This window comes from Sinocyclocheilus rhinocerous, unplaced genomic scaffold (assembly GCF_001515625.1).
Source record: "Sinocyclocheilus rhinocerous isolate Xijiao unplaced genomic scaffold, SAMN03320098_v1.1 scaffold3973, whole genome shotgun sequence".
NCBI classification, from domain to species: domain Eukaryota; kingdom Metazoa; phylum Chordata; class Actinopteri; order Cypriniformes; family Cyprinidae; genus Sinocyclocheilus; species Sinocyclocheilus rhinocerous.
In genome coordinates this window covers 77,130-104,022 of record NW_015637535.1, presented here as the reverse complement: position 1 = coordinate 104,022, position 26,893 = coordinate 77,130, and the positions used below count along the sequence as shown (strand labels likewise).

The 26,893-nt window shown below is 40.5% G+C and overlaps 2 protein-coding genes across 2 annotated transcripts in view; one reads left to right on the top strand and one right to left on the bottom strand.

Annotated features, from left to right (window-relative positions):
- The window catches only part of becn1 (beclin 1, autophagy related), a 73,392-nt gene that overhangs the window by 1,123 nt on the left and 45,376 nt on the right, over positions 1-26,893 (bottom strand). Inside the window, exons 2-7 of the mRNA XM_016563955.1 lie at positions 18,582-18,718; positions 18,194-18,388; positions 16,080-16,226; positions 15,741-15,890; positions 3,661-3,721; positions 2,041-2,183 (exon numbers count right to left, since the gene is read on the bottom strand). Of these exons, the coding sequence (XP_016419441.1) occupies positions 2,041-2,183; positions 3,661-3,721; positions 15,741-15,890; positions 16,080-16,226; positions 18,194-18,388; positions 18,582-18,718 (833 nt within the window). The remainder of the gene's footprint in view (positions 1-2,040; positions 2,184-3,660; positions 3,722-15,740; positions 15,891-16,079; positions 16,227-18,193; positions 18,389-18,581; positions 18,719-26,893) is intronic.
- LOC107748938 (uncharacterized) lies at positions 7,827-13,047 on the top strand. Its single transcript, XM_016563954.1, has 2 exons — positions 7,827-10,659; positions 13,033-13,047. The coding sequence occupies exon 1, from the start codon at positions 8,511-8,513 to the stop codon at positions 9,987-9,989; it is 1,479 nt and encodes a 492-aa protein (XP_016419440.1). The 5' UTR covers positions 7,827-8,510; the 3' UTR covers positions 9,990-10,659; positions 13,033-13,047.

Sequence of the window (26,893 nt, the reverse complement as noted above, 5' to 3'; positions counted from 1 at the left end):
ATTTCCTCGCAAAACTTTTGCGTTCCCTCGAGAAACTTTGCGTTCTCTCTCAAAGATATTTGCGTTTCCTTGCAAAACTTTTGCTTTCTCTCGCTTCTTCCCCATAGAAAACCGTGCTTAACGTGGCTTAATATAAGAAGACAGTGATATAAAAAGCCCAAATTTTATATTTTATTAAAAATATACTACAGGCAATCAACGCAGTAATCCATTAAGCCAGTGGTTCTCAAACCTTTTACAATGGCGTACCCCCTAGGGCATTTAGCCTAACATTCTTCTGAGTACCCCCACTTAGACCGCAGTCACACCTTTTCCATTAAGGGACAATATTTGCCCCCTTAAATTGATTTCCATGTTAATTTTTACTGTTACAGAGGCAAAGTTTTTCTATCGCTAACTTCCGGGAACTATTGAGCGGCTCCACGATCCGCCATTGCTGTAAAAAAACTGATCCATTGGAGTGAACGGAGTTGTCACAACTCTCTCTCTCTACAGCTCTGGACGCAGCCAAAGACTACCCAGATAGCAAACTAACATAGAATCAACGTAGAATCGATGTTTCTCGTGGTGTCAAAACGACGTTGATCTCCGACGTCGATCCAGCATCGTTTTGCTCATCGGGGTAACGTTGATCCAACGTCAGGCACGCCATTCAAAACTAACGGAAAATCTACGCAATTGGTTGTAGTTATGAAAGGGTTATTAATCAGTTCCGATTATCAGTACTCTCCGAATCATTCAAAGCTGCAGTTCATTCACTAACAAAACACTGCTGTTGCTTGGAGACGCACACCATATTCATTGCAAACGGCCTGTTCATTATTAAAATAAAACATAGAATCACCAATACAGATAAAATGTTACACAGTCAATTTAAATAATCTGTATTATAGTCTGTGCCATACAGCGTGAGCCCGGTCCACTCATGTGCGGCATATTTTTGTTCATTATGATTTTTTTCCCTTCGATATTGGAACGTACAAAGCCCAGTTAATTTAATAAATAATGGTTTAGTTTCAAATACATTGCGAATATGGAAACATTTGGATTTGTGCTGAATGAGAGCGGTACGTGAGCCCATACTTTCAGTTTCGCTTTAAATTAGGTTTTGGCTTGTTTATAGCTATTCTGGGCTTGTCTGCTTTCCTGTGCATAATATGCTATATTTTATTAATAAACTGTGTACCATATTTTGGGATTTAGCCTATACCGTCTTCGTCCATTAGCCTCCCTTAAGCGTTTTCTGTAGCCTAACGGTTTTAAATGGGGGAGAAACGTTGCATTATGGCTATCTGCTTTACTGATAGTAATTAATGAGGTCATTAATATTACAATTGTTATTAGTATTAATAGTATTTATTAGGCCTAATACCGAATTGGGCCTCCAGTGTCACTGTTATAGTAGCCTACATTAAGCCACATTAAGTGTTTTAGAATGTACCAAAACCGTGCCTTAAACTATAAGCAAAGCTGACTGTCTTTGAACTTGAGTCTAAGTTTAAAATAAAACTCTATGAACCGCTCCATTATGAACGTACGAGCTGTATGAACTACTAACTTACAAGCTGTAAAGTAAACAGGAAGTGTTTGTCCGAACTCAGCTGGTTTTGTGAGAGAACGCAAAGTTTTGCGAGGGAACGCAAAATATATTTGTGAGAGAACGCAAAAGTTTTGCGAGGGAATGCAAATATCTTTGCGAGAGAACGCAAAAGTTTTGCGAGGGAACGCAAATATCTTTGCGAGAGAACGTAAAAGCTTTGCGAGGGAACGCAAATATCTTTGCGAGAGAACGCAAAAGTTTTGCAAGGGAACGCAAATATCTTTGTGAGGCAACGCAAAGTTTCTCGAGGGAACGCAAAAGTTTTGCGAGAGAATGCAAAAAAATGTCCTCCCACCCCGAATTTTTTTTCCACCACCATGTCCCTTTAGGTGCTCCGTAGCTTTCCCTTGCATCAGCTAGAGTTACATATTGCAAAAGCCTGATGGTCTATAATGACATGCCATTTTTGTTATATAAATTTGTGTTCTGGATATTCTCACCTATATGGCAGACAAAAGCCTGTGTCGCCTTTCTCCACCTCATCTTTAAACTGCTGGACACAGTCAAGGAAGGCCACCATAGCATGGTCAAATTTATTATCCCAGAAAAATCTGAGACCACCTGAGCAATACAACGGCAACTCCTACAACAGGAAACAAGTAAAATATGCTGATGTTAACAGTACATTTCCTCCAATACAGTTTTAAAGGAAAGAATGTGTCTCCCTGATAATAGAATTAAGCCCACTAGGAAATGCAAATAACCTTTTCATGACCTATTCATTTCCTTTACTGGCTTTGTTTAGTTTTTACTTTCAAGAATAGAACAGTACTTATGAAAAACCAGTTGATGATCTACACTCACATGAGATTAAGATTTCAGTTTTAACACTATTCTAGGAGAAAATGTTTCATCTTGGTGGCTGCCATGTCGAGCTGAAAACTACTGACTGTAGTGATGTTAAAAGAAAGTTGATGCCAAAATAAGAAGATATAACCATACTTGTTTGTAGTAACAACATAAAGGTGTCTTCCTCTATATAGTAGTGATCATTCCTATGTAATATACCTTCCTAAAACTTTACATTCCACTGCAAGAGTGTTTTCCTTTCTGAAAACCCCACAAGACCATTGTGTATTCTGGAATATAGTATTCAATATATAAATATAACGGACTGACAGTCAACTACTGACAAATGCTTAAGTGCATATGTGTGCACATGCTCTCTTTAAGAGAGTTCATGGAATGCAGCTTAGCACAAATGCAATTGCATTTTTTAAATAAAATTATTATGCAAAATCAATGTAAACACTGTCAGACACGTCTTAAAGTCAGCCAGATACATCATGACATAAATATTTTTCTATATCTTTTGACATATAAGAGGTCATTATACCATTAAAACATCCAATAAGTATAAGCTCCAAAAAATGGCTTGTGGGATTTGTGATATCACAAGGGCAAATGAGACTTAACGGTAGGGTAGGTGATTTCAGAAAGGTTAGCAAGAGCCACGCCTCGACTTGATGCGAGACAGCGATGGAGGAGGGTTGAATGTAACACTGTCAGATTACCTCGTGTCTCATTCACTGGTGAGAAAACATTACAGTACAAAGCACATTATATTACAATAATAACGCCTTCCATTCTCACTCGGTCTGCAATAGCGTAATGGAACATGCTGATGATGTATCATGGCTGCACAAACAGAGAGCACAGAGGTATGCAAATACATACATTGACAGGCAAGTAGGACAGCCTATCATAGCCCTCAGACTGAGGGATATGATTGGATGAATATTTTATGGTCCTACACCTTCCACAGACAATATAAGTACATCTAAATACATTTAGAAAACTTAACTTCGTGATTGCTATCAGGATGTGAAGAGACTTTCAACCAGCATAGCAAAAATTATTTTAAACCAAATCACCTGCCCTGCCTTTAAATAAGATGTAAATGAGACTCTCTCTAGAGCAAGAACCAGTCATGCACTTTTACAATGTCGCACCTGTATAAATTCCATCACCACTATTGTTCAAAAACTCACCTTGTGCACTTATAAAATTATTTTTCCTTCTCCTTCATATATTAATCAAAGTTTATATGTGGCACCCACCTTGGACTTATCTGTGAGAGATTCCAAATAGGAATGGTTTCCATAAGGAACAAGTCGATATCTACAAAGAGAACATAAACTGTTAAATGTTAATTTAAACATAAATAAAAAACATAAATGTTAATCATGCTGGCTTGACAATAGCTTGGAAATTATGCTGTCTATACTGGATGCGTTGTGTTGTGTTGCCGACAGTAAATGGATGTTCCTTTCTATTTCTGATTTACTACACTGCAAATCTGGGTCTGGAATGTGTAAAGCTTTCAAGCTACATCTATCAGACTTAGATCAGACCTTACAGAATTAAAAACAAGCTAAAATTCCCTTAGACATAAGACATGTTTACACTAAAATTATAACTATAATGATAACGATAAAGTTATAACTAAGAGACTCCTAACTCTAAGAGAAGTCCACATATCTATTCTTCACAGAACATAACTGTAGCACCAGCTTAAATAGAGCACCAGAATAAACAGAGTTGGTTAACAAGAGTGTGGACGCTAATGTAGTTAACATTATAGTTATCATTTTTTGCTGTGAATGGGCCCTTACATTGACAGAATGCTGCAACAATCATATCACAAATGTAAACTGAAATAGATTTGTAGACTACTTTAAGTTGCTATACTAGAAAGTAGCCAATACACCCTATATAAGTCCTATCATTCGCCGTCTTGGAACAATTTCAGACACTTCTCATCACTCACTCTAACAAACCAATGAATTTTTATTGAAAATGCCATAATTTACCATATACAGAATTATTTAACAATAAATTAAATCCTGTGAACATTAGCAGCTAAAGATTATTGCAGATATATTTATTCATATATGAGCTTTATCACACAAGCAGAAGTGTGATATTGATTTTATACATAAGTTTCATGAAAAAAATATTTACATAACTAAGGAAAAACCAGAGAGTGTCCCAAAAAAACTCTCTTCTGTATGAAACTTCTTTCTTCTACCATGGACTTGAATCTGTCTTTGAAACCTCAACAGATGTAACACTTTAGAACTAGCAACAACTGCTTAGGCTGTTATCCAGGATGTTTGTGTTATATGAGAGAGAACTGAGCATCTGTGATTACCTGCATCTGTTACCTGTAACACTGCATTTAAACAACACACCAGGTCATCGGTTCATGCATTCCGTGGGAATCAAACTCATGACCTTGGCGTTGCTAGCACCATGGTCTACTGTTTAAACTACAGGAATGCTGATCTCTATAAAAGTATTACTTCAATTCAAGAAGTTGACCACTACCCAGAGTGTCACCTGGATTAAAGAGGTAAAGCGCTGCTGGAGATGTGGCTTGGCCAATGTAGTAGGCACCTGCAACCTCAAGAATCCATAGAAGGTATGCAAAGATTTACAACTCAGAGTCCTTCATGACTCCAATGACATCTCCAGGGCTGTTCTTATGGTAAGCCTGCCAGTAGTCCTGAGTTGCTTCCCTTGCAGAAAATTTAGCAATGTCACACTAAAGTTGAAGGGTCATCACTTTCTCTGAGGTGTCACTTTCTCAGTCTCTAAGCCCAAAAAGTTGTTTGCTATACATAACGTATTCAATCACACAGGTCTGTATCTTGCAGAGCACAGCTTGCTTCCTGCAGACCGGGTGAAGACATTGCTCCTTATTGGGCCAGACCTGATGCCTCACATCCTAACAACAATTCAGTCCATATGCAAAGGACCAAATAGGGGGACCCACTGCTGTCTGCACACAGCTTGGATGGTCTCTCCTGGGAACGATGGATCCAATCATGATCTCTTTCAGCATATGGAAAAGCTCTGGCAAGATGATACTCTCCTGTACAATGACAAGATGGTCACTAGGTCTAAACAGGATCAAAACGCTTACACCCTGCTGCAAAATGCAACCATCAGAGTGAATGTGGATGGTGTTCATGTACCACGCTATGCCAGGTAAAGAGGCTGTGCTCCCCAGTTTACGAAGCACCAAGTGCAGACTGGCACAAGATCCTTAGAGAGTGAAGGCTTACTGCCCTGAAATTGTGAAGTTGGAGTCAGCTGGTATTTGGCTGATAACTGTAGAGGAGGAATGCAAAATAGCAAAGTCTCGGTTCATTCCACACCATATGGTGCAACACAATGGTAAAGGCAGAATTGTCTTTAACTGTTCTTTTCAGCATCAGGGATAATCTCTGAATGATCCTGAGATGTCCTCCTGAGGTTCCGTCAACATATCATTGCCATTAGCAAAAACGTCAAAGGTATGTTCCAACAGGTATGCAAGCCAGTGCTGTGGTTCCTTTGGAGAGACAATGCACAGGGAGATGCAACTGGACATATAAGAGTGGCATATGCTTCTATTTAGTACTATTTGCGGCCCATGTTGCATTGTTTATACCCTCCAACACCATGTACAAGAGCACAGAAGTGATATGGCTGACTTAAATGACATAGTGGAAGATTCATTTTATGTGGATAACTGCCTTCACAGCACACCAATCCCAGATGATACAAACCCTCACAAATATTTATGAATGGAGGTATGATTCAGCTATCAACCGCCCACATCACACAGTCTTGCACTAAAAAAGTTGGCAGGCCCTTATCAGAGGAGCTCAGGACCAGCCTTCCTGATTCAACCAATCAACAAGTGGCTGTCCATACCCAAAACTGAGGAAGAGGCAACCTCATTGAATCAAAGAAGGCTGCTTTTATTATTTTATCTGTTTCGGTGCCTAGTTGTTCACTCCTTGACCCAAATCAATTTCACACATATCAAGAACTGGTCCAGGACACCGTTAGGTCCCTGCATGGGGTGGCTGCCACATCCGCTGACTCCCCTGGCAAGGCCTCTTATTACATTTAAGCAGAGAAGCTCCTTCTGGCATAGGTTCAAGGTGACTAATTTCCACTGGAAGTCAGGGCTTTAAAGACTGGACAGTCACTTGTACCAGAGTATGATGGGGCTACTGAACTTATTAGAGTGGGTGGATGACTATGTTGTGCTGGTGATCGGGGATTGAAATTAACTTTTTCCACTTACCAGCCAATTTGGCTACTCAATTTTTAAGTTACCGGCCATTCATAACTTTTACTAGCCCAAAAAAAATAAACCAAACCGGAAATAAACTAACAGTGCTTCTTTTCTTTTTATGGTCATTATATAATCTGTATTTTTCGACATGCTCATTAAAGTTTAAGCTTCAATTTTTAAGGCTAAAGAAACAAGTTGAAAAAGAAGGTAAAATGACTTTGGTGAGTAAATAAAATACTCACCAGTCAGCTGGTAGTTTTAAGATTACATGTTTCATATTTAATTGTAAGAATAATCTGAAGCTTTCTTATCTGTAGTGTTGTGAACAAAAATATCTGTCATGACTTGCACACCTCAGTGACAGATTTGTCTTCTAAAGTTAATCTAGCATGCATAACATTTTTATCATGTTTTTATCCAGGTGGTGACATGTCATGAAATATTCCTTGCATAACAAGCACACCAAGACAAATACTGTTTAAGTTGAACTTATACATATACAGGGATTGAAATTAACTTTTTCACTCACCAGCCAATTTGGCTACTCAATTTTTAAGTTACCGGCCATTCATAACTTTTACTAGCCCAAAAAAAATAAACCAAACCGGAAATAAACTAACAGTTTGAGGCTGTCTACACTGGACGTGACAAAGCGACCGTTGCAAATCATTTTGTGTCAGTACTAGGGGTGTGCGATATTGACAAAAAATTATATCTCAATATTTTCTGGGATTTTATCGATAAAGATAATTAGATTATATTTTGCTGAGTGTGTACCAAACAAATGGTATAAATATCAACGAAATTAATCTTTGCAATGCAGAGGAAAGAAGCTGCATCTGAAGTGGCATTTAGATGTCACACTATTTAATGCAGCTCAGAGGGACATGGGATGCTTTAACCTGCAGTTACAAATGCATAAATTATGTTTTGATATTTTAAACATGAAATGTTGAATACTGAAATTTGAAATTATTTAAAAAATGAAAAGATACTTTAAATGTGAAATTAAAACCGCCAGTAGGAGGCAGCAAGTCACTGTTAATAAGTGAGTCACTGCGATTGAACCAAATCATTTAAACGGTTGATTCATTCAGGAATGAAACACCGTCATGTTGCTCAGAGATGCAAAACTGTGCTGTGGCTGTGTTTGGAATGTTTTTTGTTTTTGTCTTATTTTCGCTGACCACTAAAAGGCTTCTAATGCTGTTTAATGCTGTTTATCATGACCTTTGGACACCATTTTATATGCCAGTGAAACAATTATGGAATGTATTGGATGCACAACCTTGTTTGTTTCTCATGCAAATAAATCTACTGAATGCAGTCTTTGGATCAATGATCATTATCAGCAAGCGCGTCTGACAAGTTCGTTTTCCTCTACTCAGCCTCTCGGCGGCGAAATTGATGGTTTTCAAGATAGTCGCCTACATTTGTCAGCAAAATCTACTCTATGTCCACGACAAAAGGGATCATCGGCCATTGAGACTACACATGCAGTCCCGGCTTGATTATCTGGAGAGCGGCAGCAGCACGATAGCATCGCACACAAACAGTGGTATGTAACCTGTGTTTTGTACTGTGTTATGATTTGTCTGAACGCAGTTTGTAGGGGTTACTGCTACTTTTTGAAGTTTGGTGATGCTGTTGTTTATAGTGAGAGTTGATTGCCTCTGATCGGGTTTGTGTTCGCTGTGTTTGGAGTGGACGATTGGTGTGTGTGGTTGGATTCAGCGCGTTGGTTATTATATCGTGCCTACATGTGAATGCTCTGGCTATTGATGTTGTTGGTTTTACGTTGGATTCATACTGCGCTGGTTATTTGCATCTGTCTGTATGCACAAAATGAGTGGATCAAGGGCTGGCTCAACTTCACCTAAAATAGAGAAAAGAAAAATCACTCTGACTGCAAAGGCTTTGGCGAGCAAGATTGAGTCAATTCAGAAACAGCGTAAAGAGGAAGTAAACAAATTAAAGAGCCAGATATTGTCTCTCAAAGAGCTCATGAGGGATGATCAAAATGTTTCACAAGTTAAAGCACAGTTTGGTGTTCTGCTGCAATTGTCTGAAAATGCCACTGCATTGCACAAATCTCTGATGCCTTTAATTCCATCTGATGAACAAGAAAGACAAAATGCATGGTTGGCAAATGTCACCGAATACAATCAAGGATTTATTAATGATACCAAAGTGTGGATTTCAGAAGTCAACAGGCCTCGTTCACAGCTAACTCATGACGTTGAGTGTCACCAGGATGTTTTGTCAAGGGAAGAAAGTGGGATTCATGAGGATGTAAAAAGGGTACAACGGCAACCATCTTCTCAACATGATGTTCAGGATGACATATTGCCATGTGACAGTATATCAAACCTAAGCAGTAGAAAACAAGGTTCAAAATCAAACATTTCCACTACTTCATATGCACGTCTTAAAGCAGAGGCTGAAATAGCTGCTCTGCTTGCCCGTCAAAGTTTGCTAAAGGAAAAACATTCCCTTGAGGCGCAGGAAGAGAAATTAAGACAACAAAAAGAACAACTTCAGCTTAAGGCCAATATAGCCGCATCAATGGCAAAAGTAAATGTTTTAAAGACCTCTGGATCTGGTGCGCAGAGTGCTGCTTCTTATCGATCTGATGGCATGGAGTCATATTTTAAGAAAAAAGGAAAAACAGTTGAAGCTCTTAACCTTGATGCAGAGACTTTTGTTCCACAAAACCTTGGAAAGGATGAAAAGGGAAAACCAGCAACTGGAAATGTTGATTTACACTTTGGAAGGCCAAAACAGAAAAAGGCAGACGATGACATTCATCTCCAGCAGATGCCCTCGGAGATCATGAGACAGAGCACAGTTCCAAATACTACTGCGCCTTCAGTGTCTCATCGTAGAGATGTCCATACACTCTTTTCCACGAACATTAACAGTGACCAGAACCCCATGTTGTCTATAATGGAAAAACAGAATGAGATAACATTAATGCTGGTGCATCAGCAATGTCTTGCATCACTGCCTAAGAGAGATATCCAAATATTTGATGGCGACCCTCTACAGTACCATGCTTTCCTGCGGTCCTTTGAACAGGTAATTGAGGGAAAGACTGATAATGCTGAAGATAGCCTGCATTTTTTGGAACAGTACACCGGGGGGCAACCACAACAACTTGTCAGGAGCTGTCAACATGTGACTGATGGCTCAGGATATGCAAAGGCAAAGACTTTACTGCATGAACATTTTGGAAACAAACATATGATTGCATCTGCCTATTTGAATAAGGTCTCTTCATGGCCAACAATTAAGTCAGAAGATGGAAAGACTTAACATGCATACAGTCTGTTCTTGCGTGGATGTTGCAATGCCATGGATGAGGTTCATAGTCTGTGTGAATTGAATACACCTGTCAAAATGATTGCTGTGATTAAAAGATTACCCTACAAACTGAGAGACAAGTGGCGAACAGTGTCATGTGACATCCAGGAAAGGCATCACCGGAGAGCTATGTTTGTTGATATTGTGACTTTTATGGAGCGCCAAGTGAAAATCATGACAGATCCTGTGTTTGGAAACCTACAGGATGCACCAACGTCGGTGGCAATTAAAGAAGGCAACAGGGCAAAATCACCTCGCTCAAGGGCTAAAGGAAGTAGCTTTGCCACTGCTGAAAAGACACTGACGGAACACAAGGTTAAAGATGGAAATTTACCTGAAAAGACTTGCCTGTACTGCAAAGGTGGACACATGCTGGAGTTTTGTACTCTGTTGGAGAAGAGAGCTCAACGTGAGAAGAGTGATTTTCTAAAAAAGACTTTTGCCAAAACAAAAGGCGTTTGTTTTGGCTGTCTGTGTACTGGTCACATCAGTAAGGAGTGTAGAAAACGTCTCTCTTGCAAAACTTGTGGTTTAAGGCACACTAGTATGCTTCACATCCACCACAAGGATAAGGGAGCAGATGTAGAGAAAAGTAAGAGCAACTCAGAGAATGCAGTGAGCAGTTCTTTAGTTACAGTTCAAACCAGTGGTCTTACTGGGGCCGGTGAACAAGACTTTAAGCTCGCCATCGTACCAGTAAAGGTAAAATCAAAGAGAGGTCAAAGAATAGTGGAGACCTATGCTTTTTTGACCAGGGAAGTTCAGCATCCTTCTGCACAATGGGTTTGATGGATAGACTGAATCTCTCTGGGAGAAAAACAAAGATTATTTTGCACACCATGGGCCAAGAGAGAATTGTGGACAGTTGTATTGTGTCGGACTTGGAAGTGGCTGGACTGAACAGTGGCTGGTACTGTGAAATGACCGATATCTTCACACAACGTAGGATGCCTGTGAATAGGAGTAACCTCACACGACAGGAAGATCTGCATAAATGGCCTCATTTGAAACATGTGTACTTGCCTGCGATAGATGCAGATGTGGAGCTTCTGATAGGCATGAACGTGCCCAGAGCTTTGCAACCACTTGAAGTCATTAGGAGTGTGGATAAAGGGCCGTATGCCATCAAGACAATGCTTGGTTGGATGGTAAATGGACCTCTTGGTGGAGGATGTTGTGATGGACCTGACGTGTATCAGTCTGCAGTTACCATCAACAGAATTTCTTCTGTAACACTTGATGAACTCTGGAAACAACAGTTCAAGACAGACTTTCCAGAGTGCAGTCAGGAGGAACAGCCAGGACTTTCAAGGGAGGAATGCAGGTTCTTAGAAATGGTTAACAATACTGTGAAATTAGTTGATGGCCATTACATTATTGTTTTATCTTTGAAGAACAGAAAGATAAGTATGCCTAACAACCGTAACATTGCAGAACAACGCACCCTTAACCTGAAGAGAAGGTTTGTTAGAAATGCATTATTTCATAAGGATTACACTGCTTTCATGAATAACCTTTGTGGGATTACAAATTTATAAAATGTTAAATCTAGGTTCCAATGTAATAGTATATAAACTGAAAAAGTTATGTACATTGTGTTTTACATTTTGAGGTAAAAAAGGATGACATTTCTAAGGAGATCAAATCAGGAAGCCCAGGTGTCTGAGATAATGACCTTTTGTCTTTATGCTCTTCCTGACCATTTGGCTTTTTAAGCTCAAAGCACAGCTGTACCTTTGTCTCTGTGATAATGCGAAAGTATGGCGATACTGTCAGACTGATTGGATTAGCACCTATGCATTTGAATGACACTGTTATGCTGATGAGATCAAGGCTGGGAAAATGCCGGTGTCGGGCTGATTCCTGTACTTCATTTGCATGCTATGGGTTAGATTGTCTCCACCTCTACTGAATGTATCCCTCCCCCTTAAATGTATATAAGCTACAATGTATCACTGCCTTAGTTAGACTTGGATGATTTCAGCGACGCACAGCGAGTCCTCAATAAAGAGTGACTTCTGTATGAAAGATATCCCAACGTCTCTTGGTCTCTGCTTCGACGAGGAAAAAGTTTCCTACACCTTATATCCAGTGGCTATGCAGAGAGAGTGCCAACCACAGATCTGGCACGCAGTGACAGGAAAGGTTTGGTATATCCCACACCACGGGGTATATCATCCGAAGAAAGGGAAGTTGTCTTTGATTGTGCAGCATCATTTCAAGGTGCATCACTCAATGCACAACTCCTGAGTGGTCCTGATCTGACTAGTACATTGACTGGAGTCCTGACCAGGTTCAGGAAAGAGCCTGTTGTTCTGATGTCTGACATTGAGGCGATGTTTCATCAAGTTCAAGTTCCAGAGGAGGATGTGGATCTATTGAGATTTGTTTGGTGGCCCAGTGGAGACTTCACTCAGTGTATGGAGGAGTACAGGATGATTGTCCATTTGTTTGGGGCAACGTCTTCTCCAAGTTGCGCTAATTTTGCTCTACGAAGGTGCGCAGAAGACAACAAAGACTTATTCAGCCAGCAAGTGTTTGAGATCATTATGTGCAGTTTTTCAATGTGGATGACTGCCTTGCTTCTGTAGCCTCAGATCAGGAAGCTATATCCCTCTATAAATACCTTAAAACCATATGTGCCAAGGACGGCTTTCATCTAACAAAATGGATAAGGAACAGCCGCAGTGTGTTGGCTTCAATACCTGAGGTGGAGAGAGCAAAGGAAGTTAAAGACCTGGATCTGAACCATGACTCGTTACCTGTTGAAAGAGCACTGGGAGTGCGTTGTGTCCAGTCTGACAACTTTAATTTCAGCATAGCCATTCAGGAGAGATCATTGACCCCCAGAGGGATCCTTTCAGCTGTCAGTTCTTTCTATGACCCTCTGGGGATTCTAGCTCCTGTGGTTTTTACAGCTAAATGGATTCTTCAGGATCTGTGACGGAATCAGCTAGGATGGGATGATGTCATACCAGCATCGGTTGCTCAGGAGTGGATAGATTGGATGAAGGAGCTACATCAGTTGGAAGGTTTCAGCATCAGACAATGTTTAAAACCTATAAACTCTGGAGAAGCAACCACTGCTCAGTTGCATCATTTTGCAGATGTAAGTGAGGAAGGATATGGTACTGTTACCTATCTGATGCTGCGCAATGAACACTCTCAGATGCACAGCGCCTTTTTAATGGGAAAATCTAGGGTGGCATCTTTAATGCCTGTTATTATTCCACATATGGAGTTAACAGCTGCTGTTGTAGCAGCTTGTATGGACAAACTGTGGAGAAAGGAGTTAAGACTACAGCTTCAAGACTCTGTTTTCTGGACAGACAGTACCTCGGTATTAAAATACATTAAGAATGAGACTTCAAGATTTCAAATCTTTGTGGCAAATAGGGTCTCAGAGATTCTCAAGGTTTCTGACGCATCTCAATGGAGATTTGTGAACACTGCATACAATCCTGCAGACCTTGCCTCCAGAGGTGTGAAGGCAGAGTCATTCCTAAATAACAAAATTTGGATATCCGGTCCCTCATTTCTCTTGCAATCAGAAGAAGACTGGCCTGTTAACCCAGATGCATTGCAACAACTTCAATCTGGCGACCCCGAGGTCAAGGTATCAGCTGCAATTGGAGTTTCTGCAATAAGGGATGAAAATGATGCCGTGACTTGTCTGATCAACCGCACCTCATCCTGGACACGTCTAATAAGAGTGATGGGCTGGATCCTAAGATTCAAGGCTTTGTTTTTGAATCTTAGAAAAATTAAGGAGTTCACTGCACATCTTGATGAGTCTGTGTTTCATGTAACTCAACAGGAAGACGTTCTCACCAAGGACATGCGTGATTTTAAGAACAAGCTCTGTGGTGGTTATCTCTCATTGGGAGAGATCAGAGAAGCTGAAATTGAAGTAATCATGTTCTGTCAGAGAAGAAGGTTCTCAGAAGAGTTCTCCTGCCACCAAAAGGGAGAAGGTGTGAAAAGAAACAGCCACATATATAAGCTCAATCCAATACTGGAAGATGGTGTGTTAAGAGTTGGAGGACGGCTAAGTAAGGCTGCCATGCCTGAAAAGTTAAAACATCCTGCCATATTACCTAAAGACCTTCATATTGCTGACCTCATCCTACAACATATTCATCGAGAGGAAGAACTTGGCTAGATGTGTGGTGTGTCGGCAGCTACATGGAGCTGCAGGTCAACAACAGATGGAGGAGCATGGGGAAGGTTGATTCGTTCTGTCAGAAAGGTCCTTAACTCTACTTTGAGGACACAAAGTCTGGACGAGGAAGCACTCTACACAGTGCTCTGTGAAGTGGAATCAATTCTCGACAGTAGACCCATCACCAAGGAATCCACAGATCCAAACGACTTGGAAGCATTAACACAAAATCACCTTCTACTTCTTAAAACTAAATCATGTTTACCTCCTGGGCTGTTTCAGAAAGAGGACATGTATGCACGGCGAAGATGGAAGCAAGTCCAATGCATGGCTGACCTATTTTGGAAAAGGTGGACTAAGGAGTACTTATCACAATTGCAGGAACGACAGAAATGGACAAAGATCAAGCGGAATTCCTGGAGACATCATACTGGTAGTGGATGATTCTGCGCCCCGCAACTCCTGGATCAATGGAAAGATAACCGAAGTGGTTCCAGACAGAAGAGGACTCGTGAGACAAGTCTGGATCAAGACCTAAACCAACCGTATATGCAGGCCTGTAACCAAGATCTGCCTTCTACAGGAGTCAGCTGAATCCTGATTGCGGTACTTGGATAATATGACTTTTGACTGAATCGACTGAACAATTTTTTGACTTTTTTCTTTAAAGAGAAAACAGAAGATTGAATCATCTTTTTTATGATGGACTGTAAAAAAAAAAAAAATTGTATTCCCCTGCATGTGTAATGTATATGTAATTATTAACTGTAATAATTAGGGGCCGGAATGTAAGAACCAGGTGTAGTTCTATTATTTTGAGCACATTTTTTGCATTAATTGCGGCACCTGGTGGTGGCGGAAGTAGTAAGAATATACCATCTGTTCACCTGTGTGTTTGGGGTATGGTGAGAGGGGGTGACGGGGGAAGTCTTATTTTTGCTGACCGCTAAAAGGCTTCTAATGCTGTTTAATGTCGTTTATCATGACATTTGGACACCATTTTGTATGCCAGTAAAATAATTTTGGAATGTATTGGATGCACAACCTTGTTTGTTTCTCATGGAAATAAATCTACAGAATGCAGTCTTTGGATCTACTGTATGATCATTATCAGCAAGCGTGTCTGACAAGTTCGTTTTCTTCTACTCAGCCTCTCGGTAGCGAAATTATTGGTTTTCAAGATAGTCGCCTACAATGCCCTCTGAAACGCATTTGAGAATAATCAGATCACTCAGATCACTTCAGGAGGTGGATTAAGATACATTACAGATGCAACTTGGTCAAATTTAAAATTGATAAATTGTATAAGGAAGTAAGTTGTGGTTCATTAGGGTTCTGATGAGGTCTGAAGTAGCCTGACTTGGTCTAATGAGGTTTATTGGGGTCTGATCAGGTCTAATTGTGTCTGAAGAGGTTTCTTAAAGGTCTGCTGAGGTCTAATGCAGTTTCATCGCTTAATCTTGTACTTTCAGACAAGGCATCAAAGTTTGTCTACAAGCTCTATCTATCTAGTTGTAAATATATTTTCCTTATCCAGCCACCTCTGAAAGCATAGTCCCATCTTGTTTGCAAGTGCATGCAGCAGAAGTACAGTTTGACCCCAGGCTGCATTGATCTCATTCCATTCCACTGGTACACTGGGTAATCTGCCTAGGCGGAAGTTATTTATTGTTCCGAACTGCCCACTGTGCCTGAGAAAAAGGTAGAAAAAAAAAGAAAATTAAAAAAATGTATATATATACACAATTCTACATCATAAGCAAAATCTGATTTTAGAGATTACACAATTCTAATCAGCTTATTCAATATGCACATATTTCTTTTTTAATGGTGGTCCTAAAACACCAAATAAAACAAGTTTTTATAAAGAGATATGATACCAGATATGAAAGGTGGCATTGAAAACGTTGGTCTTCTTGAGTCTGTCCAGCTGAATCTGACAGTAACGCATTTGATTGTCCACACTCTTAAGATCATCATCCAACTCCAGCTGCTGTCTCTTAAACTCACAGTACTCCTTCTGATACCTGAGACAGAAACAGACAGAGATGAGGCCAGTTACCTGGAAACTGACAAAAAATAAAATAAAATAAAAAATGTCATCATGAGGAATCAATTTTTCCTTAATCTTTAAAGAAAAACGTGTTCAATGCACTATAAAAATGCTACTACTACAACTATAACTGAAAATCATGTATGACATACAAGGGCTGTCAGAAAAGTATCCAGCCATTTAATATGATACATACAGAGTTCTGGCATGAAACTCTAGATAGCGCAGTCCGATAGGTCTAGCTCAATCTGACCTGGTGTATTTCTTACATGCTTACAGCAGCATGTTGTGGATATATTGGCAGTAGCAAGTCTCGGTACTTGCTCTGCCGCAGCAGCAGCAGCGTAGCAGATCTATTCCGCCAAGACCAAATACATTAACATATCATGTACATTACCATGCCAATCCCTCCGAGAGTTGTCATGACAGAAATAGAGACTTTTGTCAAAAAAGATATAAAATACAAGAAACATTGTACACAAGACAATGACGCCTCAGTCCTCTTCAATGTAGGCACCTTGAGACCTCACACAGTTCTCCCAGCATCTCTTCCACTGTTCAAAACACTCTGCAAAATCCTTTGTTGGAATCGTCATTAGCTGCCTCGTCATATTTTCCCGAATCTCACTGACGGTCTGAAATCTCTTCACTTTTAAAGGTGTGGTTAGCGTAAAGTGCTAGTAATTTGTGTTATCCTCTGCTTTGCCAAGTATTGTTAACAATAGTTGATCTGTGTTAACAAGTGTACCCTCTGTTGATGAGAGAAGTTTTAGTGTTTTGATTGTGTGGTAACAAAGAAACTCACAAAATGTTTAGAAAGAATGCTAGACTGATCCCCGCAACTGAGAAAGGTGGTCTCGCGACTCCTTTGTTGTCAATGTGAAAGGCATTATCTGCTGCCACAGAGAATTTGGTTTAGCGCTAGCTACACAACAGACTCAGCGTAACTCAGAGCCAGAGGAACAGAACAAAGAGCTCCGTGTTAGAGTATCCTCTTTGACTAAGACAAAGAAACTCACAAAATGTTTAGAAAGAATGCTAGACTGATCCCCGCAACTGAGAAAGGTGGTCTCGCGACTCCTTTGTTAGCGAGTCCTCAATAAAGAGTGACTTCTGTATGAAAGATATCCCAACGTCTCCTGATCTCTGCTTCGACGAGGAAAACGTTTCCTACAAAGGTGATTTTCAAAGGTGATCTTCTTGGATAAATGTCTCTATTTTTATATTACATGGCTGGATACTTTCCAGAAAGCCCTCATATTTTAGATTAAAAATAGCTAGCTTCCCCCAAAAGCTGTCAGTTTTTAGCACTGATATAAGTCTGATCTTAACAGTTTGAGAAGTACATTTCAGAATGCATTATGAATATTTTATAATACAAGCAGAGTAATACAAGTTTTGCAAAGAGGCTGTTATTGAAGGACATGTTATAACAGCAAATCTGCAGCTCATGTGTGAGCAAGGAATATCACTGTGTGGTTGTGTGCCTCTCACATACTATACGTTAGTGTCACCCTGGGGAACAGGGATTCCCCTATTATGGAGCCAGGTGGAGCAGCACGTCACCACTGAACAAGACCTCAAAGAGACTAATAAAATGGCTCTCAGAGCAAACACACAAGTAAGCTCTATTTCCAAGATGCTAATGGTAATTTTAAAAATAATTTAAAAATGCAGATGACACTGTGGCACATACCCTATGTGCCACAGTTCCATCTGCATTTTTAGATTATTTTAAGTGTGTTACTCCAATATATAATATACTGTATAAAAAGCTGTAAAGCTCATGGAGACTCTGGGTTACGTTCAGCCTGGATCATGTCTCCCCCCCCTCTCCCTGTACTTTCCTGTAAGTTCTCCACTATTCTGTAAAATAAAGGCAGAAAGAAAGAAAGAAAGAAAGAATATGACTTCTTAGTAAATATTCTCATTCATATGTACTGAAGTTCTTCGGTGTCCATCAGCTGGCTATGGTTGCGTCCCTCAGCCAGCTCTTTAGCCACGGCTTCGCGCTGCACTTCAATGCTCTCCAGCTCCTGGATCAGAGATTCCTCCTCTTGTTTCAACTGCTGCAGTGCATTCAGTAGACTGGCTTCCTCCTCCTCTGGTAGTTGAGACAGCAACTCTAAACAGCTCCTAAAAATTCACAGCCAATTGAGTGACCCGCTGGAGTCAATGATATCAGTCATGTATTGACTAAAAATGTTTAATGACAAAAATAATGATACAAACCCTTTAAACCAGACAAATTACACATCCCACTTAAAGAATAATAAAGCAAAGCAGCTGTAGGTTAACTTGAGATGCTTTGAGTGTGAGTGATACTAACTTGTAATTCTGGCACTCATTTTCTGTCATGCTGAGCTGTGTGTCCAGATGGTCCAGTAGTGTGTCCGTGCACTCCTCACACAGTGGGTGATCAATGTCTGTCTGACCAGACATGATATCAAACAGATCACTTGTCACCTGCAGGAAAAACACATACATGAACCCTCTATTCTGATCCATCCATTCAATCAACCTATGCTACCTGTTCTTGTCATTGCCGTTATTTATAGAACTCTGTGTAACTTCTTTACACAGCTTTAAATACCCCTTCATGGCCAGAAGTTTTCTATATAAAGAAAAATTATTTACATTTTAACATTAATACATTTATTGTGCATTATATTTGTGTTTTTATTCCCATTTCATTCTCACACACCTTTCATTCTGGAGAAAATAAACTTACAATGCATTTGCAGACTTTCAAGGTTAATAGCTTTATTAAAAATTAATAACTGCCAAGGGGATCTTAATGATATGTCTGACCATTCCTCTCTCTTTAGGTCAACAGGTTTATCTATTTATTAATGCAAGCTATACTAGTCAACCATTTAACAAAACAAACTACCTGAAGTGCCTTCTTGGTATTCTGTCACTCCTTTGAGAAACAACAAACGAGCCATGACACCAGTCACAACCCAAGCTCTGGTTCTCAGGCAGTCTCAGACAAAACGTGTGGCAAAATAATTTTATCTCTCCATCATCCTAAAACATCACATGAAGTTAGAAGCCCAGGTGGACACAGGAGCTGACATCACACCAATGTCACCCTAACAAAAGGGGGTGATATTCCACCCAGAACAGAAAGCTAAAAACAAGACTCCCTTTTTACTTTTTCCTCACAGTACTGAATTCTTCACCACTCTCAGAATGGCACAGAAACTGCCTTTGCATATCAAAAAATGCACAAGATCATTCCAAAATGATGCTAAAAGTATGTATAACCAAGTATCATTCCACTGCATAATTCTTTATCATGTCTGTATCACACATTTGATTATTATGCTTTATCCAATATTACTAATGCCATTATTGAATAGTTTATAGGTTTGTATGTGTGTGAATGATAATTCATGTGTCAAATGTTAATATCTGTCAATACTTGGTAAAATGTACCATATTTCCATTATAAAAATCATGACTGAATTATACTCTGCAAGAGCGGGAAAATTCGGAACCATACTGTAATGCAGGGGTCGGCAACCTAACCCTAACATTGGCACGCAGAGGGCTAATCACTGGCATGTACGTGAGCAATAATTGCCTACCTATGTACATTTTGAGGTAATCAGTCCTCATAGTCACACAGCCTGTTAGGAGCTATAAATACTATTAAAGTGTGATAATTAACCTGCACTAGTCTACAGATGTGTGTGCCAGTTACATTTTGGCTGGTCTGCCTCAGCGGGCTAACAGCACTCGTCAATAGCCCCTTTTACACATACAGACTTTAATGATAAACTGATAAATTACCAGTAAATTACCGTTAAGAGATCATGTCTCCTCAAAGATTGAAAGTGTAGGAATCTCTCAGGTTGAGTGCAGCAGTGTAGAGAGTAACACGACCCCTCCCCCTCCTGTTGGTGCGAGCAGTCACGTGTGTGTAGGATGGCCGAAGGAGATTCCCCTGGAACTTATGCGATAGGCAACCGGCCGTTTTTTTGTCTTATTGCAGCTCGTCTCTGTTCTGGACTTGCACAAAATGCGTTGCAATGCAATAATTTTCCAAAATGTAATTTATGTAAAAATATGAAGTCTTTAAACACCTGTTAACAGAGGCCAGAGACGCTGAAGACGGACACAAAGAGAAAAATACTGTAGCAGGCAGATCACTCACTGTTCATGATGCACGAACTATTGGAAGAAAATCCTCAATATTGAGTTGGGGGTTTATATGAATGTGTTTCTGAGGGGAACTGACAGAAAAGTCTTCAGAAAAGTTTAGGTGGTATTTTCTTTTCATCTCGTCTCTGTATAATTCATATTAAAGCAGTGTTTTGTTTACTGTTGAGACATGCTGAAGTTGCGTTTGGTCTTGTGCTCTATCGCATACCTTGTCAGTGTTGTGCGCTTGCTTAGCCCTTTGTTGTGATAAACAGTAAAGTGTGTTCAAGCACTAGCAAAAGACAGTGTAAAGAAATACTCTTTGAGAGAAGCAGTCAATCAGCGGAAGTTAAAAGCAGATATTAAGTGTATTTATTTCTTGTCTCATTAGTGTTTAGCGCAGTTATCATTGCTAGGAAATGCTTGTTTTGTTAACTGTGTAAGTTGCGTTTGGTTTCGTACTCTATCGCATACCTTGTCAGTGTTGTGCGCTTGCTTAGCCCTTTGTTGTGATAAACAGTAAAGTGTGTATTCAATTTCCGTTTTGTGAAATGGGTATAAAAAAGCTTAGTATTCTGCGGCAGCCCTCGTGTGAAGACCGAAGAGTGTAAAGAACATCGACTCTACCGTTGTGACTCCACCGTGCAGGGACACCGGCAAGGGACATAAGTATCGCTTTTGATTCATTCTCTTTTCTACTCGTTTCACTTCTATTTTCAGTTTTTATAACCAATTCTTACTATGTGTTTCCAGATCCCTACTATCACTACCACTCGCAAACCACGCATCACACACTGTAGACGGTGCAATCCTAACAACCTGCGCTCTTTGCCTATGTCTGCTAATACACAACTTTCTTTTTCTATTGGTCTCTGGAATTGTCAGTCTGCAGTAAACAAAGCAGATTTCATTACATCTATTGCTAGTCATTTAAGACTAAACCTCATGGCCCTGACAGAGACCTGGATTCAAACCAGAGGACACTGCTACACCTGCAGCACTCTCCAATAATTTCTCATTTTCCCACACTCCCCGTCTGATTGGAAGAGGTGGAGCTACTGGTCTGTTTATCTTTAATGATTGGAAATTTATTCATTTACCTTCTCTGGGTATTAACAGCTCCTTTGAATCACATTCAGTCACTATTACCCACCCTTTTAAAATCCATTTTGTAGTTGTTTATCGACCCCCAGGACCACAAGGTAACTCTTCTTGGATGAATTAGATATGCTGCTCTCCACCTTTCCTGAGGACGGTACTCCCCTAGTTATGCTTGGAGACTTCAACATCCACCTAGATAAACCCCAGGCTGCAGACTTCCACACTCTGCTTGCCTCTTTTGATCTCAAGAGAGTGTTAACTACGGCTACTCACAAATCAGGCAACCAACTGGACCTTATTTACACACGACACTGCTCCACTGATCATGTGCTGGTTACTCCACTGCACACCTCGAATCACTTCCTTCTCACTCTTAACCCCAACATGGTTCCTGACACAACACATACCCCTCCACATGTCATCTATCGACGTAACCTACGCTCACTCTCACCCTTCCGGCTATCTGCTATGGTTTCATCTTCGCTTCCTCTCCCTAAACAGTTAGCATCTCTTGATGCTAACAGTGCTACTGGTACTTTCTGCTCCACTTATACACTCGTTCACATCCTTCTCTTCACTCTCTGAGGCAGAAATCTCCAAACTCATCCTTTCTAATCATCCTACTACTTGTCCGCTTGATCCTATTCCATCTCATCTCCTTCAAACTCAGTAACTCTCATCCTCTGAACTGTATGTGTGTGTGTGTGCTTTTCAGTAGTTTTAGTTCATGTATTCTTAGAGTAGCAAATAAACTTCTTGTTTCATTATAAAGAAGCAGTGTCTGGTGTTGTGTATTTATAAAGCTAAACGTTTGCCCAGATCTTGTTACCTAGCTCATAGGAAAAAAAATATTGCTAGCATGCATTATGACCTTTGGCCAAGAGAATAATATAAATATCAAAATTGATAAGATATACTGATTTTAACGTTTCGCTGGACAAATAGTTGATAAAGTGTAAACTATGAATTTTGAATCAGTTTTAATCAAGTTGATTCTGAATCTTTAGATTCGATTCCCTTTGAACGTGAATTAATTCTTACATAATGGTGGAGAATGTACGCGGGCATAGATTTAGCTTATAATTCATAACACCAAGTCATTTTGTGTTGTATCTTTTCTATTGTCCGGTAGAATAGATCAGAGACAGAGAAACAGAGTTGTTGTGTTACTGTACTTTTATTATGGCATGCCAGTGTGTTTGAATGAAAGTGCAACTGAAGTTGTTTAAGGAAGTGAACTGCAGTAAAGAGTTAAGAATTGTCTGCCGAGACAAAACTAAGTCGCCTTAAAGCGCATAAAGAGAGAAGTGAGCGGATTCCTCACTTTCCTTCTCTTATAAGGCCTTCATAGCTTGATTTGTTGGTGCGTGTCCCACTTCCAACTCAACTATGCCATTTATCTCCCTAGTTTGAGAATATTAGATTAGCTAACTAATACTCCTCTGCCATTTATTCACTAGAAGCTGGTGAACTTGAAAAGCGGCGCTCAGAGAGAGTGTCCGAACGTGTCTTATGGGAGATTTGTGAAATCTTGATCAAATAAAATTGTGTGGTTAAATCCACGTGTGTTGTTGTCTGTCTAAATAGGCAAACACAAAGAGCTGAGATCCACCAAGACCCAATAACGTTATTGTATTAAAATTGCAGTAAATCTGTAGATAAAGTTGCCTCACTCTAACGAGTTGAGATTGTTCAGCGCTATAAGATAAGAATCTAAATCGTGCTTTTTGGTTGTTCAGTGTGAAATGCGCCGTCATTTCACGTGATGCACGTAAACTGTGTGGAACTCACATGCTGGCTTAATGTTGTGGTCGGCATAGCAACAGCCGTAACCCGGAAGTACTAAGAAACCTTTTCCGGGGTAACTTTCAAGTGTGCAGGCGCAGTCCGCCAGCACCATCTTGACGCCGTTTGTAAACAAAATCTAGCGTCAGCTAAGCTAACTGAAGCTAACGCGTTTGCATTGAAGCCTATGTAAAGCTAGTAGCATTGAAGGATAGCGGTTAGCACATAGCATTTCACAAGCTAGTGTGGCTAAATGCAGTGTGTTTTGCAGTGTTTTGAAGTGTTGAAGCGTAATCAGTTACATCTGAACTTTAACACACTTTAGTGGGCTTTTCACCTCATTTCTCTCTCTTTTACACTTATATATCTTGTCTCCCTTTGGCTTGTTTACTCTATCAGTTTAAACTCCCATAAGCTGTTGGTTTTATTAGCAATTATAGTTTTCGTCCTCAGTAATTTAATGATACTTATTGATTAATTTAATTGTAATTGCTCTTATAATTTTTAATGACTACATGACTAATGACTATTAACTATCGTTACTGATTTGAAATTTGTAATTTCATTTGTAGTTAATTAGGGTTTTGGCTTCCCTACAATGCACAACCCTACAGCTTCCCTACAGCTCCACGACAAAGACAAGCGAGTGGTCGCTTATTCCAGCAAAACACTGCTCCCCCCAGAATGCAAGTGCTCAGACTGCGAAAAAGCTTTGCTTTGCACTGTGTGGGCCATCCAACGTTTCTCCAACTACATTGGAGCTCAGCAGGTTATCATAGAAACATGTCACCAGCCAGTCACCTTCCTCAACAGCCAACGAATCAGGGATGGCGTGGTAACTAACGCACGCATAGCTACCTGGTTAATGACGCTCCAAGGACGGGATGTCGAGGCAAGATATGCCCAAAACCACAAACCATCTCTAGGAAACGGGCTAGCAGCCTGCCAGAACTGTTCAACGGACACGCTGTACACAGCAGCAGAACCCAAAGAACCTCCACAACTGCAACTGACAATCCACAGGTACTTCGAGGAGAATGTGTGTGAAGGGATGCCCGATAGCATATGTCGATGGCTGCTCTTACAATCACCAGGGCAACCCGAAAGCGGGAGCTGGCGTGATTTGGCTCAACGAAGACCCTTGCCCACCGCAACGACTGAACATGACATGATCGTTTATTGGAAAAAGGTCCGAGGTCACTCACGCCAACCAGGGCAAGACAAAGACTTCAATGACCAAACCGATGCCCTCGCCAAAGCAGGTGCATTACATGGAAAGTCCTGGACATTTCATGCCCTCCCACCCAACCCTTCAGTAGCGGCCATAACCCGCCACAAGCACACAGACTGCGTGCAAACCCCCGCCTCCTCCCACGTTGCCCTCTCACCTCAGTTCGCCGCTAATGATCTCCTCACCCTCCAAACTTCAGATCCGGCACTACAAACTATTGCCGCTTACATTTCCGACACATTAACTCATCCCATTTCCACCTACGACCTATCCACGTCCTCTGATCTCCGCCAACTCCATTCCATCAAGCACATGCTGCATCTCAAAGATGGCGTTCTAACATATGTCCCTGAGCCCCTCACTATGCCAAAGCTTGTAGTCCCTCAGGGTCAAAGAGGGATTATGCTGACATATGCCCATGATTCACCATGCGCTGGACACCATGGTGCCAAGGCCACCTACGAAACGCTCAAGCAAGTGGCATACTGGCCTGGCATGCAGCAAGACGTGGTGGAATACGTAAAAGGATGCCTGGTGTGTTGCCAGTTCCAACCGGCAAGAACAAGACAGATTTACACTGACACGTTTGAGCGGGAAGCTCACCAGATCTCCACAGTGTGACTTTCTTGACCTCAGGACATGTGCTCCCCCTCCTCTAGGCATTCCAAAAAAAAAAAACGCTCGTTCTTTGCAGACAAAGAAACACAGAAACTAGCATAGAGGATTTCAAAAGACAATCATTTAAAGATTGTCCAATGTCCGAACAGATTCAGTGCTCTTTCGCCTTTGTTTGATCGCACTCCAACTTGCGCTCACTCGCCGCACCATCACGCGATTGGGTCGTCCAGAACTCTCAAACACTCCATGAAGCTTCGTGACCCTGCAGAGATCTTCAAAGTCTTGCAAACTCAGCCTCTCTCAGACGAACTTCGAAGCTCCCATAACCAGGCAACCACCCATCCACCATCGAGTGAAACCCAAAGACGTCATCCAAGGAAGATCGCCAGCTAATCAGAAGCGCCGTGGTTCCCTCTCCTGAGACAAGACATCGAGGAAACCCTCGATGCGTTTGGAGTTTACAGCACCAAACGCAAGTAAACAAGGTCTCTTCTCTCACTGAAACTGGTGCTGAATTGATCTTAAGCAGCTAAAGATAAACCAAAATCTCTGCTTTTATGATTTTCTCAGGTTGCAGTTTAAGAACTAGTAGCAAATACTAGACTTTTGGGACTTCAGTCAAACTCAGTAACTCTCATCCTCTGAACTGTATGTGTGTGTGCTTTTCGGTAGTTTTAGTTCATGTATTCTTAGAGTGGCAAATAAACTTCTTGTTTCATTATAAAGAAGCAGAGTCTGGTGTTGTGTATTTATAAAGCTAAACGTTTGCCCAGATCTTGTTACCTAGCTCATAAGAAAAAAAATATTGCTAGCATGCATTATGACCTTTGGCCTAGGGAATAATATAAATATCAAAATTGATAAGATATACTGATTTTAACATTTCACTGGACGAATAGTTGATCAAGTTTAAACTATCAATTTTGAATCAGTTTTAACCAAGTTGATTCTGAATCTTTAGATTCGATTTCCTTTGAAAGTGAACTAATTCTTACAATTATATAATTTAAAAAAACTTGTTACGTGTACTGCGTTAAGCTAACTGAGACTTGTTATAGCACTTGCATATCATTGCTCTGTTGTTGATTTTGATTGCTTCCATTGTCCTCATTTGTAAGTCACATTGGATAAAAGCGTCTGCTAAATGACTAAATGTAAACGTAAATGTTTCAGCGCAGCGCTGCTTTGTTTACAGCGTTAACCAAGGAAACACTGTATCGCTGCTATTCCATAAGTGCCTCCTGCTGTCAGAGACTGAATCTGCATCTCATTCAGCCCGTCTGCTGTTTGTTTCGTTCAGGCATGTAGTATAATTTCACAAAGCTAGTCAGAACATTCTGTTTTTGTTTCAAATTAGGTTATTATTAAATCATAATATGTACATAACTCCTTCAAAAACAGCCAGAAACCTTGGAGTTATGATTGATGATCAGCTGACTTTCTCAGACCACATTGCTAAAACTGCCCGGTCCTGCAGATTTGCTTTATTCAACACCAAGAAGATCAGGCCCTTTATTTTAGAACATGCTTCACAACTCCTCGTTCAAGCTCTTGTTCTGTCCGGGCTGGACTATTGCAATGCTCTCTTGGCAGGATTCAAGGCATTAATGTTTGCCTGCAAAATCACCACTGGCTCTGCACCCCTTTACCTCTATTGACTATTTGACTTATGTGCCTCTAGAAGCTTGCGTTCTGCAAGTGAACATTGCTTTATTGTTCATCTCAAAGAGGCACAAAATCACTTTCACAGACTTTTA

Excerpts from the sequence above, each read along its gene's own strand:
- LOC107748938 (XM_016563954.1), top strand. The coding sequence starts at position 8,511 with ATGCACAAAATGAGTGGATCAAGGGCTGGCTCAACTTCACCTAAAATA.